Source organism: Antedon bifida, chromosome 5, assembly GCF_963402885.1.
Source record: "Antedon bifida chromosome 5, ecAntBifi1.1, whole genome shotgun sequence".
Classification (NCBI taxonomy): domain Eukaryota; kingdom Metazoa; phylum Echinodermata; class Crinoidea; order Comatulida; family Antedonidae; genus Antedon; species Antedon bifida.
This window is the reverse complement of record NC_136230.1, coordinates 16,943,687-16,958,694: the sequence shown is the minus strand read 5'-3', so window position 1 is coordinate 16,958,694 and position 15,008 is coordinate 16,943,687. Positions and strand designations below refer to the sequence as shown.

General features: G+C 34.3%; 1 protein-coding gene across 1 annotated transcript; it reads right to left on the bottom strand.

The window, feature by feature from the left end:
- Positions 1-2,682: 2,682 nt before the first annotated feature.
- LOC144842162 (uncharacterized) lies at positions 2,683-5,961 on the bottom strand. Its single transcript, XM_078698563.1, has 2 exons — positions 5,491-5,961; positions 2,683-5,293 (listed from the first exon to the last, which is right to left on the bottom strand). The coding sequence occupies exon 2, from the start codon at positions 5,202-5,204 to the stop codon at positions 3,828-3,830; it is 1,377 nt and encodes a 458-aa protein (XP_078554689.1). The 5' UTR covers positions 5,205-5,293; positions 5,491-5,961; the 3' UTR covers positions 2,683-3,827.
- Positions 5,962-15,008: the final 9,047 nt, after the last annotated feature.

Sequence of the window (15,008 nt, the reverse complement as noted above, 5' to 3'; positions counted from 1 at the left end):
ATTTTTTTTTTTTGCACGCGACTCTTAGCTCACTATGTCGGTCGGTCGGTCGGTAAACACTAACTCAAATTTGCGCACGCGACTGCAGCCATGTATATGGCCTTGTTTTAATTTATTAAAATTAGGCCTATAGCAATTTTCATTTACCCTTAATAAATAGACCAACTCGAATCACTAGTAGTAGGCCTACTGCTAAATTGATTGATAATAATTATAACTAATTCACATGATCTACCTGTCACAAGTATATTATACTGTGACATTAGCGATCATCTGGTAATATTTTAAATCAGTTCATTTATAATTGGTTCATTTCAAAATGACGACCCTAGTCAGCCCCCGATTCAGCCGTATCGTCTAAATAAATCCTCAAATTATTGATGGCTACAACGATTAGGATGATGTAACTCGGAGAATGCTTATGATTCAATTTTCCATTGCATACAAAAATAAGAGAAAATTAAAACCATTTATGACCAATGGGATTTTAAAGTCTAAATAAGTGTAAATATAAATGTATAAAGGGTTTCTTAAAATCTCCAACAGGCCCAAATGAGTTAAAGTATAAAACTTTTAGAAATAACATTAATACTCTTGTAAACATATCTAAATTAGCTTATTATAATGAAAAACTCTCCAATACTAGATCGAACATAAAGATAACATGGGATGTAATAAATAATGTAGGGGAGTGAGTGTGGCCGAGCGGTTAAGACAGTGGAACCGAAATCCATAGCCATAACATTGGCAAGGGTTCGAGTCTTCTCGGATAAGGACTATAAACCGTAGGTCCAGTGTACATCTGGCTCATGTGCACTTTAAAGAACCTAGTACATCTTTCGAGACGAGTAGGGGGTTACAGACGTATTGGCGCCGTAGTTGGCTGCCGATGTCACAATGGGACCCTTAGTGGAGCAGTAGCCTTCAACTATGAAGTTTGCTCCTTAAAATAGAAGAAGAAGAAGATGTATCAAATAAAAAAGTCAAATGTAAGCAAAATACTAATTTTACTTGTGATGGTCGATCTTTGGATCAACCGCAAGATATTGCACATTCTGCTCTTCCGGATCCTCGCATTTCAAGTTAGCATCCTCTTTCATACTAAATTCAGAAAATAATAAATAAGTGTAATTTAGTAACCAAAATAATATTTAACGACGACAAATTAAACAGTTAAAGCTGAACTCAACCCAGTTAATGATAGTAGGGCGTAACCTTCGTGATAAAAGATGTTATAAATCTCCTTTTGGGGGTTTACCCGTGGTGCATACATACTAATAAATAAAATTAAAACGTGTCATTTTGAGTAGCAAACAATATCTAAAACTGATAGCGACTGCTGAGACCGTGTTGTGAGATGAAGAATTGTTTGATTAGAGTACGTTTGTCGGCGGCTTGGAAATTAGAAATGCTTGTCGCTATATCAAAGTAACGCTCTTCCCCGGTATATGTATGCCTAATAGTACTATATTTTAGGATCATAATAATATTATAGGCCACGGACTTCATTTTAGAATATATTTATTCGGTATCTTTATTCATTCAATCATATAAAAAATATACATTGCAGAATAAAAGCTGAATTGCAATATTTGTACAAAAATTATTTATATTATAGGCAAATTACACATAATGAATACAAAGAACAGACACAAGATGTCAATATTAGGCCTACTCGATCAATTTCATCAGATATGGGGTAGGGCTATTTTTTAAACGTTCAGTTCTCATGAAGGGTATTTCAAAAGTTTTACTTTTACGCAATTTCATTTAAGATTCTTTAATTTGGGAACCAGTGACTAAACTGTTTGTCGAGAAGAATTTTTTGCATAATTCAACTCTATTGCGACAAAGATTTTAGATCGGGTATATCTAGAGCATCATTTTAAGAAACATAATTTTTACCAAGGTCGTTAAAATCAATAGTCTCTATAACTGCACAAACAAGTTTCTTGCAAATGCGGAATTTAATTGTTCTCCAACTTGATCCGATTTACTATAACAAATAAATAATGATTACAAATAATATATACGGTATCTATCATACAGTACAACATAAATAATTCTATACAATAATAATAGACCTTACATAAGTATCTAAATAAGTCATAGATAAAACAGTACAATATAAATAATTCTTGGTTCAAAATAATTACAACTATAATAATAATAAGATAAGTCTCAATTGCTTACCAAAGATATGCCTGGATAACATGTGCAGCTATAGCTATACACTATATCAATTACTACCGTACTACAGCTTTAGGCTTCTAAGTAAGCCTTGGTACATCTACCATCTATAGCTAGGCCAGCTTAGGCTTCTAAGTAAGCCTTGGTACATCTACCACTTCTATAGGCTTCTAAGTAAGCCTTGGTACATCTACCACTTCTATAGGCTTCTAAGTAAGCCTTGGTACATCTACCACTTCTATAGGCTTCTAAGTAAGCCTTGGTACATCTACCACTTCTATAGGCTTCTAAGTAAGCCTTTTGTGCTTGCTAGGTCCTTACCCAACAAGCCTAACTATCCAACTTCCAGCCACAGCCCAAGCAAGCTATGCCCTCATTAGCATAACCCATATGGTTGGTCACCTGTTCACTTGACACCCTTCAGTGAACACAAGCACAGTAACCTAGCTTGGATTTGGCACTTACAACTTCCACTTATATAATAGGCACAAACAAGTTTCTTGCAAATGCGGAATTTAATTGTTCTCCAACTTGATCCGATTTACTATAACAAATAAATAATGATTACAAATAATATATACGGTATCTATCATACAGTACAACATAAATAATTCTATACAATAATAATAGACCTTACATAAGTATCTAAATAAGTCATAGATAAAACAGTACAATATAAATAATTCTTGGTTCAAAATAATTACAACTATAATAATAATAAGATAAGTCTCAATTGCTTACCAAAGATATGCCTGGATAACATGTGCAGCTATAGCTATACACTATATCAATTACTACCGTACTACAGCTTTAGGCTTCTAAGTAAGCCTTGGTACATCTACCATCTATAGCTAGGCCAGCTTAGGCTTCTAAGTAAGCCTTGGTACATCTACCACTTCTATAGGCTTCTAAGTAAGCCTTGGTACATCTACCACTTCTATAGGCTTCTAAGTAAGCCTTGGTACATCTACCACTTCTATAGGCTTCTAAGTAAGCCTTGGTACATCTACCACTTCTATAGGCTTCTAAGTAAGCCTTGGTACATCTACCACTTCTATAGGCTTCTAAGTAAGCCTTTTGTGCTTGCTAGGTCCTTACCCAACAAGCCTAACTATCCAACTGCCAGCCACAGCCCAAGCAAGCTATGCCCTCATTAGCATAACCCATATGGTTGGTCACCTGTTCACTTGACACCCTTCAGTGAACACAAGCACAGTAACCTAGCTTGGATTTGGCACTTACATACCCACCCACAATTGCGCATTGCACAATTCTACATACAAATACAATGAAAGTGTAAAATCCAGGCCTATAACACAAATTATCCATCAACTTATTGACTATAATGTTAAACAACAATGTATATAAGTAGCGACAAAAATAAAGTTAAATATAAAGTTCATACAATGAAAGTGTAAAATCCAGGCCTATAACACAAATTATCCATCAACTTATTGAATATAATGTTAAACAACAATGTATATAAGTAGCGAAAAAAAATAAAGTTAAATATAAAGTTCATTTAAAGTTTCTTAAGTTTTCTCAGCTTCCTTCTTTGTTTTGTTGAATTCAGAATAATATAGACAACGCCTCGGATTTACTTTTCCGGATCATCATTCTCCAACAGCAAACATAGTTTACTCACAGGCCTTGTCAGGATACTTGCATGTGTCTTTACCTTTACTTGCCGAACAAACCCATCCTTGTTTTGGAGATAACCACTTTTGTCTTCTTTGTAACAGCGGAAGATATTCACTTTTCCATCTCTCCCAGAAACGATCAGCCAAATATTGAGCTTGTTTCCATCTTCTCCGGAAGCAATTGGATTTCTCATCTGCTGAACAAAACTGTTCCACTCTAGACTTAAATTGTCTTATAAAACGTTTGAATTCCAAGGATTCACCTGCAAATTTCTTAATTTCCATTTGTGGCTTCCGCATAGTCCTTATCACCTCGTTCATATCAGTAGAACCAACTTTTCTATTAGAAGAAAAAGAATCCTGACAACCCTGCCGGTTTTGCTGAAACAGATGAGTTTGCGTAACAGGAACTACCACAGGAGTCACTGTGTTCGAAGCTAAGTTAGGAATTGTAGTAGGAGCAGGATCTGCTTGAGCAAAGTTTTGGGTTGCCAGTACGTTTACGGGAACAGCAGGTACTACCACAGGAGCAACTGACGTTAGCACAGGAATTGTAACATGATCGGCTGGAGCAAAGGCTTGTGTTACATCACCAGGAACAACAGGGACTACAACAGGATCCAATGGGTCTAAATCTAATACAGGAATAGTAGCAGGATCCGCTGGAGCAAAGGATAACACATTTCGTCGGTATGCACTATCTAGAAACCCTTCCATTGATGACGTACTTTTGTGGCTACCAGAACCACTTCCGCTTGCGAAATCCCTTGCAACATTCAATCTTGCTTCGGCGACGTCTATCTCTTCTTTTAAAGCGTTTTCTTCTTTTAACTGTTTGAGTTTGAACTCTTCCTGTTGAATTCTCTGCTTTTCTGTGAGACTCCTCTGCCTGGCTAGCAACTCTGCATGTTTTTGCTCTTCTTGCATCACAAAAGCACTTAGTGATCGCTTAGAAGATTTTGAACTGTTAGTTGATTTCCTGCTTGCGGAGCGATGAGAATTTACCGCCGCAGACTGCTCTACCTCAAGCACCGCAAACCAATCCTCTACTTTAGCTTTTAAGTTTGCCAACCACACATCTTTGTCTTCAAACCATTCATTATACATTATTTTCTCTTCCTCGTTCAGCAAGTCACAAATTTCATCATGAAGGAACATAAATTCACCATACACCATTAACCAATCTTGATGCACCTTAATCAGATTTTCTCTTGTAACTTCCTTATTCAAAGAAGCTTTCAACGCTTCTGACACAAATTTAACACGACGCCACAACTCTTTGATTCCTTTCAGCTTTCGTTCCTTTTCATACTCTGCACCCTTCTCGGTCTTACGTTTTACTCTAACAGATTTCTCTGAAGCAGCTTCAGCCATCGTGGATATAACTTTGTAAATTTTATAACTGCACAAACAAGTTTCTTGCAAATGCGGAATTTAATTGTTCTCCAACTTGATCCGATTTACTATAACAAATAAATAATGATTACAAATAATATATACGGTATCTATCATACAGTACAACATAAATAATTCTATACAATAATAATAGACCTTACATAAGTATCTAAATAAGTCATAGATAAAACAGTACAATATAAATAATTCTTGGTTCAAAATAATTACAACTATAATAATAATAAGATAAGTCTCAATTGCTTACCAAAGATATGCCTGGATAACATGTGCAGCTATAGCTATACACTATATCAATTACTACCGTACTACAGCTTTAGGCTTCTAAGTAAGCCTTGGTACATCTACCATCTATAGCTAGGCCAGCTTAGGCTTCTAAGTAAGCCTTGGTACATCTACCACTTCTATAGGCTTCTAAGTAAGCCTTGGTACATCTACCACTTCTATAGGCTTCTAAGTAAGCCTTGGTACATCTACCACTTCTATAGGCTTCTAAGTAAGCCTTGGTACATCTACCACTTCTATAGGCTTCTAAGTAAGCCTTGGTACATCTACCACTTCTATAGGCTTCTAAGTAAGCCTTTTGTGCTTGCTAGGTCCTTACCCAACAAGCCTAACTATCCAACTGCCAGCCACAGCCCAAGCAAGCTATGCCCTCATTAGCATAACCCATATGGTTGGTCACCTGTTCACTTGACACCCTTCAGTGAACACAAGCACAGTAACCTAGCTTGGATTTGGCACTTACAGTCTCTTTTAGCTTTCTTAACATAAACAATTATTTATTTACTTTATCATAAGATCAACATGTCTATGCCATAGATCACAACTTCCAGAAATTAAACATTGTCAACAATTGATTGTTATTTATGTGGATGTCCATGTTTGGAACGTCATTGCGACAAAAATGAACGTGCATGACCTGACACTTGGAAGGGTTTGGTTTTAGTTGGTTCTTCTCAGCCCAAGTGGAAAGAGAATCAAGGTTAGATTCCTCACTAATCTACTTTCTCCAAGCGTCAAGTCATCAACGTACTTCCAGACATGATCCCAAACAACAGGACACAGGGTCATCATTAAGGGCGGAATTAATAATGCAAAGGAAAATAATCGGGGCAAGAATTGTTCCTTGAGGAACACCTCCAGTTAACATTTCCCATTCAGAAAAGCAGTTTTTAGCAGTTTTTATAGCTCACTATGTCGGTCGGTCGGTAAATACTAACTCATATTCATATTTTTCGTTATTTTGACAGTGGATATTAATAATTGGAGGCAAACATACATGTTTTTAAAAATGTTTAAACATTTTTAAACATTTTCAGCAATTTCGGTTGGTCGGTCAGTCGGTAAACACTAACTCATATTTTTTCGTTATTTTGACAGTGGATATTAATACTTAATAACGAAAATGTGCTTACCATAGATTCATATTCATTCACGGACCAAATACTTGGAACGCGCTCTATAAGACCAATAGATTAAAATCTCTATACTCTGTTAAAAAAGAAACTAAAGAAATGATATTGAGTATATACTAAAATAAACTACTACTACGATCGGTATAGTGCTTCCGTGGGACAAACAGGGTTCGTCCTGTTTTTTTTGTCATTTTATACCACACATGTGGTGGTCACTTTGAATGGTGGTGGTCACTATTAAAGTAGAAGGTAATTTTCTCCGTATCCCTACAGGGGAGTGCCCCGCAGGAGGTGCTGACCGGTCGAGGCGACCAATGTTTTTACTGTTTTTTGTACATAATTGTTGTTGTATGTTGTATGTATGTAGGCCCTACATGTAGATGCATTTAAATAATAGTTACCAATCTGACAAGCACTCGCTTCTTTTTGGTGTACTGTTGGGTGTTGTTGTTGTAAAGTTGTAATAATTGAAATTGTAATTGTGAATTGTGAATAAACATTCAGTTTAATTAAATGTTTAACATTTTTTAACATTTTCAGCAATTTCGGTCGGTTGGTCGGTCGGTCGGTAAACACTAACTCATATTCATATTTAGTTTTCGTTATTTTGACACAGGATATTAATACTTGGAGGCAATATAAATGTTTAAAAAATTGTTTCAACATTACTCTATAGCTCACTATGTTGGTCGGTTTGTCGATCGGTCGGTTGGTCGATCGGTCGGTTGGTAAGTAGGTAGGTAGATAGGTCGGTCGGTCAGTAAACACTAACTCAAATTTGCGCACGCGACTGCAGCCATGGCCTTGTTATATTTGCTTGTTTACGTTTTGAAAGAAACCGACGACCCACTGCAAGATAGATGGAGATAATCAAAGTTTGATAAGCTATTAAAAGCTATTCGATGATCGATCAAGTCAAATGCTTTGGTAAAGTCGGTAAGAGCCAGAGCACATATTGATCCTCTTTTCTCACTTGACATTAAGAAGTTATAAATATCTATCAGGCAGTGGGTCGTGGAAATCCCTTCATTGTTCCCAAATTGTTGTTTATCAATCAAGGGCTTAATGGTATCAATCACACATTTTGAAACTTTGTTCTTAGCTATTTTGGCTAATGTTACAAAAAATGTTTATTACTGAATGTTAAATAAAAATAAATGATAATAATATTTCTTAAATTATTAAATATAATATGAATAAAAAAAAAGCATATAAAAAATAATTAAAAAACTGGTTTTTTTTGTAAGCAATATTTCTTGTTCATTTGTGTACTCTAAGGGTAATTGTAAATTGTATGAGTTTTATATATTCAGGGAATATAACTGTTTTGTTTTGTTATGTTCAACAATGAAATTAACAATTCATATTTTGTCCTTAATGACGTGCCATAAATTTGGCCGTTCCAAAACTACCGACGGCCAGCCGAACATTCTATCTCTATATCTCCATGCGTGTACTGTACGTGCATGATGCCATGGTGTGAAGAAGAGGAAGCTGCAATTCTAAAGTTGATAGAAGTTATTTACTTTATAAAACTTCAATGGATAAACAAGGCCTATACATTTATGAATGTTTAATTGGTGAGTGTTTATAATAGGCTAGGCGTGATAAAAATCATCGTGATACGGATTGATGGGGTTAGACTACACCTCCATGATTATTGAGGGATTGACTCTTCAGATTTTAGAGCCTCAGTCTCACTCATCTACTACTCTAGCTACTAGGCTAGGCTAGGTCCTCTTTGTGATGTTAAATAATGACAGGAGCCATGTTTGTGTACGACTGTCTTTTATTATCCCTATAGAGGGCGACAACATCATATGTTGGAGTATGTAGTTAGTGTTAACATACATTACATGCTCCCTTTCATATTATTACAATACTGAGTAGATGGTGCTTTTAGCAGTAATACAAATAGTGATTTTTCTTATGATTTAACATGTTGTACTGTACATGGATTTCTTACAATAAAGTATATCTGAAACGTGAATAATGCGTACATATAATTATTTCTATTAACCATAAAACAATAACTCATAACTAGAATTTAATTCGTCACTTTGACGAATTATAGGTGATCATTTTTATCATTTTACTGAAATTAATTTTTTTTTTTAAACATGCACGTACGTTAACATACGATCAGAAAATGTTGATGTATACCATCCTATTATACGCTTATAGTGCTGAGTTGTGCCTATTATATGCCATATACAATATGTACAGTATATACTGTATATCTATATACAGTGTAGCATAGGTGAAATCACGGGACACATATCAATTTTTTTCGTATGATGGAATTATCAAAATAAATTCGAAAATGGCAATTTCGAAAGATTATGAATTGAGCAAATAAATATAAGAATTGGAAGAGAATCTGGCACGTAGAAGCGATGTGTGCACTCTTTGAAATTTGTATAACTTTGACGAAAAAGATGAAAAAACTACTTTTTAACTTCATCTGGCCATATTTTAACGTCACAACATCCGATAGGCTTGATTTTTATATGAATTCATATCTACATTTCATTAGCTTTCATAATAAATTATAATAATCAAGGTAACCTTCAATTCTGAAGAGCTGTAAGATATTTAAATTCACGGCGAAGTTGAAATTACACGACCTACGTTATTCAAGGTTTTACGCGTGATGACGTTATCAAAATGAAAATAGTGGCAAGTCATGAGAAAGCCAATTAATTGAGAAATCACATACTAAAATTTGAGCAAAAATCAGGCACAAAATAACAGAGATGCGTTCTATTGAATGTGATAATTATATGACGAAAGAGAAAAAAACTTAATTTTAAATTCAAGTCGCCATTTGATGACGTCACAACATTTTGTACGTCAAATGTGTACACGAATTCATATCTACAACTCAATGGCTTCCCGAATAAGATAAAAAATTGGGGGTCATCTTGCATTCTGAAGAGTTATTTTCATTTTAAAAAAGACCTATTTTTCACCATTTTCAGAACTTTTGTGAAATTAATGTGCGCATTTTGTGCTCGTATAGCGTTATTTTAAGTCGGAATGGACTCAAAATCGGTGAATGTACTAAGGATCTTGAGTAGAATGTGATGTATACATCAAATTTTATTTTTTATGCTTTTTAAAATTTTTGTGCGCAAAAACGTGTTTTTGCGCAGTAATTTTTTGAAACACGCAAATGGCCTAATTCATGCTCTAATTTGATCAAAACTCAATTTTGAGCTTTTTAAATTTTTAATGCGTGATTTCACGCGCATGACCTTGAAACACGCAAGTTTTTATTTGCTTATATTTTTACCCTTGGCATGAAGTTTACGTGTAGTGAATTTCATTGATATGTGATAATGAATTATGGAGATATATGGTTGATAGTGTGATTTCACAAAATCGCGTATTATTGACGTCACGGTTGAGTGATCACACTGAAAAGCTTATTATGGTTAAGTTAAAGTATTTGAAAGACATTGTACAATTTTTGTGATCATTGCTATTCAACTTTTTGAGATAATTGTTACACAAAAGTGTACAGAAAGAATAATAACAAAAACAACAACTAGACATGTAACTCGTCACTTTGACGAGTTTGGTTATCCGCCGCGCAAGTGGTGCAACATTAACATTAAGGGGATAGGTTGAGGACAAAAGGAAGTGTTCACGTATGACCTGAACTGAAGAATATGATATGTTGTTATTGCTGAATTTTATTATTTAGATTCATATATAGTATACACAGTATAATCTGTATCCATATCACATACAGTGTAGAATAGGTGAAATTACGGGACCCGCTATTTATTGCAATTTTTAACATGTTGACGGTTTTAAAATGAAACGCAAGGTAGCAATTTCGGAAGAAAATTATCTCAGCAACAACATATTAATGTGTAGAAGAAATTTGAATACGTGAAATATTGATGCGCGCTCTTTTAAATGTAATGAATTATGACGCAAAAGATGAAAATACGACCTTTTTTATTTAACTGGCCATATGATGACGTCACAACATCCGATTGGCAAAATTTTTACATGATTTCGTATCTACAATCCAATAGCTTCCAGAAAACGTTTTAATCATGATTATCACATTTTATTCTTACGAGCTATAACGGATTAAAATTTACTGTAAAGATGAAATTAATGCCACACGTAATTTAAATTTTTAGGAATGATGACGTCATAAAAATTAAAATATTTTTAACTCATGCGAAAGATAGTTGATTGACTTAGACAATATCAAAATCGGGGTGAAAATGGAAAACGAATAAGTGGAGATGCGCTCTATTCAATGTGATGAGCTATGACGAAAGATACAAAAATCCTAAATTTTATATTCGTGTGGCCATACGATGACGTCACAATGTCCGATTAGCCATATTAATACCTGATCCGATATCTACAACTCATCAACTTCCAGAATATGTCATCCACAAAAAGTTGACCGTGTAGTTTAAAAATTACGACTGTTTAAAAAAAGGCGTATTTTTAACATATTTTTGAACTTTTTCATCAAAAACGCGCGCAAATTGTCCAATTCGACGTGCTTGTATGACGTAACTTTAAGTCGAAATTGTTTAAAATTTGGTAAAATTACTAGAAAAGGCTGGAAAAACATAAATCACGCGAAAAAAATAGGTTTTCAATGCAAATTTGCGCACGCGTGGGAATTTTATACATGCTTAAAACGACATGAAACGCGTAGAAAGTTGATTAGAAATTAATTTTGCGCATAAACTTTTGGAAAGTTTCAATTTGAAATGTTATTTGGTTTTCGACCTATGTTAAATACGAGGAAATCGTTAAATCATGTAGAGTGAATTGTATGGGTCATTACCCGTCTTTATCGCTTTCTTTAAGAGCTTTTTAACAGATTTGACTGAATTTTGAACTTGTCCATTAGATTGGGGAAATCCTGGACTTGTTGTTATGTGTTGGAATTCCCAGCCGGTTGCAAATTTGTGATACACATCGCTGTCATTAGGTATCCCAATGTAAAAATTCAAATTAATGATGGTACTTTTTCTTTCAGTTAATCAGAAGGAACTTACTGAACATAAACTTTTGCAATTTAAATGATTGAAATCGGATTATCCATTCAAAAGTTATGGTCTGTTAAAGTGCCCAAAAAACAGTGATTTTGCTTGAAAAATGACATTTTTTCCAATTATATTTGGAACCATTTTTGAAGGGTTATAACTTTTATAGTAATAACTTTCAAGTCCTTATTTTTGCCAAACCCATAGATACAACAGAGTTGTACAATACTATTTTTTTTGGGATGTCCTCAAAATTTTTTTTTTTAGATATCGCCCTCCAAAATTCGCCCGAGGGCTTTTTGCGCGTGTTTCCCCAATGTCTAAAAAATGCCCAAGAAGTTCCCGTCTTTAAATGATTCGTAACTTTTGAACCAGTGTGTGAATTAACTTCTTTTTTTTGCATTGTATAGAATGTAATATGTATTTTGGTAAGGTTATTTATATTGACAGGTAGGTATTTCTGAAATACAACATAAAATATTGTTAAAAAAGGTTAAAATGTGAAAAAAAATATATATGTGTTAAAAAACTGTGTGGGTATTGTTTCTTTTCATTAAATATTATTTTTCGTAAGTATACATTTTTTTATAATTCTAGTATTTAAATTTATAATTATAATCATATGTGACCCGATCTTAGCAAAACCCTCTCTTTGTCGGCAATTCAAAATTCACGTAATCAGTCAAAATACGTCCAAATCGACTACCCTGGCAGATTACATGTTTTTGCATTTTCGAAATATTTCACTATTTAAGAATACGTCTACCTGATTTAAACTCCCGAAATTTACCTAAAATTATGAAAAAAGAGAGTTTTAAAAACATGTATTTTCCTCAAGCCTAACAATTTATTCACGATCTACGCTAAAATTTTGCGTAAATTCAGTTGAAAGTTGCCGAGTTTTACGACATTTTGATTGCCAGTTCGCTGCACAATGTTGAAAGGTCACACATCAAAATAAAGCTCATCCATTTGACATTCCAAATATGGAAGTTTTAGGGCGGAGTTTAAAGAAGGAACCAATGAAAACTTTGATTTACTATGACATAATTTCAGAAAATTCGGTTCTTCGAAGTTTCTGGAACAACGAACTGCGTGTGTTGCTATGGCGCATCATCGCAATAACAAACGTTATTGGTCAACGCGCTAGATGTTATACGCTCTACGCGCGGAAAAAAAAAGTTGTTTACATTTTTGTGAGGTTATTTTTATTTTACACACAGCCACAGCATGTCGTAAATTGGAATAAAAACGATTTTAATATTCAAAGTAAAGTGTTCTGCAATAGCTGTAGTGTGTATTTGTTTATTCCATAGTAAAATAGACAAGTCAAAAACAATTCACGTCATAAATTCAATTGTATTTTCTATATTTTTTTGGGCTAGGCCCTAGGCCCTAGGCCTAATTTTTTTATTATGGTTGTAGGCCTACTACTACTGGGCCTAGCTTTATATTATTGTCAATAGTTTTATTTATACATTTATATATCCAATCGGCTCTTAATTATTTATTTATTTAATTTATTGTCCATTCCTTTCATATTAAATGTTTTTTTAAATCATTGGATTCAAGCCCAAACATCACAGCGAATCTTCCACGTTATAAAAAGAACAAATGTAATCGTCAATACAATGTAATGTTAGCTTGCAATTAGCTGTGACTCTGCAAGGCGCCTAACTTGTCTAGGCTAACGCTAGCCCCCGTGTCGATGCACCGCTGCCATACACGGCCTGATGAACACCCATCATCAGTAGGTCTTACAGGCGATGACGGCGAAAATCTGAATAGGCGCGCCTAGGCCAAGCTAGGCCTGCTTGGTTTTTTGCTGTTGATATCGTAAACACTTCCGAAACCAGTTAACATTAGCTTGGTAGTTATAATGCTGCTTTTCAATAGTGCAAAATAGTTAATTCGAGTGACTAAATAGGTTAAAACGACGTCTGAACTCAGTCAAATTGACCATAGTGTCCACGCTGCTGCTATATCGCACACACTTCCTGGTATGACGTCATTGTGCCTTTGACCAAAATACCACGTTGCTACGGAGTGAGTTTTCAGCGCGTATTAAAAAGAATTTCATTGCAAACTTCAAACGCGATTTTCTCGTAAACTAATTGAATGATTTGTAAGTTTTTAAAATATAATAACTTTTTAAATATTTACTCAATTTTTATGAAATAAACACCATTGCAAAGCTTATGATTCAAATAATCCAAATATATAAAAAAATACAAAATGAATATTTCCGACAAAAGTAGGGTTTTGCCAGATCGGGTCACATATATTGTTTTAATTGATTTTCGAACCACCAAAAATAAGAATTAAGCCCGTGCTTATTATGTGTTCGATTCCATTTCGAGCGCCGGGCCGGATGTAGACTCGGCCGCGCCTACAAGTTAAGTATATATAATAGGCCTAAAAAAAAGCCTAACGCTAAATTCTGCCTAAGAAAATCGGGAAGAAACAGACGAATTTTAAATTTAAGTAATTACTTCAATAGTATAATGTTTAATTTTATTTCCCTTTCGATAATTCTAACCGAAAGTTGCACTTTAAATTGAAATATACGGAATAAAATTTAGGCCAAGAAACAGCGTATACAGTACTGACTACAAATCATGTACCATAAACCGCGTTTTTCACGCGTGTAAAATCTGTGTAATTGCAGCGGACCTGTAATCGCCGTGTGGTCCATGACGTCAGCTACTTCCTGCTACAATGTGGAATTCACATTCAATTCACCAGGGCAAAAAAGTAGTGAGCCCTCTATTGGCAGCGAATCGTTTTTGCACACGAGACAGCGTGAATAATTACCCGGAAGCAACTTTGTTTTTAAAAATAAATATTAAGTAACTGGCCAATTGGAACTTTTGGTTTTATTTACTAATGAATAATTCATGAAAACCTTTGACACAGCATCTACGAACCATGTGATATTGTTTTTTTATCGACAAAGCCATTATATCTGTGTCAAAAAAGGGTGAATGACACCGATGTTTTTTAAACAATTTTAGGGTATTCGAATGTTAAAATTTCGTCTAATTTGTTGAGGCTGTAATAAAACAACCTAACTTTTTGAGAAGGTGGGTTTTATATTTTCTGGATATTTAATTTTTCAATAGTAGTTAATAAAAAAATCTTGTTGGTGTTATTTTTTTTTTTTTTTAATGGCTGCTTAAACATGTGCCTTTTTGGTTATTTTACTGCTGAAAATGGAACACATGGTTGTAGCTAAAATCATTTTTTTACACCATAAGATTAAAAATGTTGCTTTTTAAAATAATAAGAACATTATATAATATATAGGAAAGCTGTTT

Coding starts and splice junctions, on each gene's coding strand:
- LOC144842162 (XM_078698563.1), bottom strand. CDS start 5,204: ATGGCTGAAGCTGCTTCAGAGAAATCTGTTAGAGTAAAACGTAAGACC.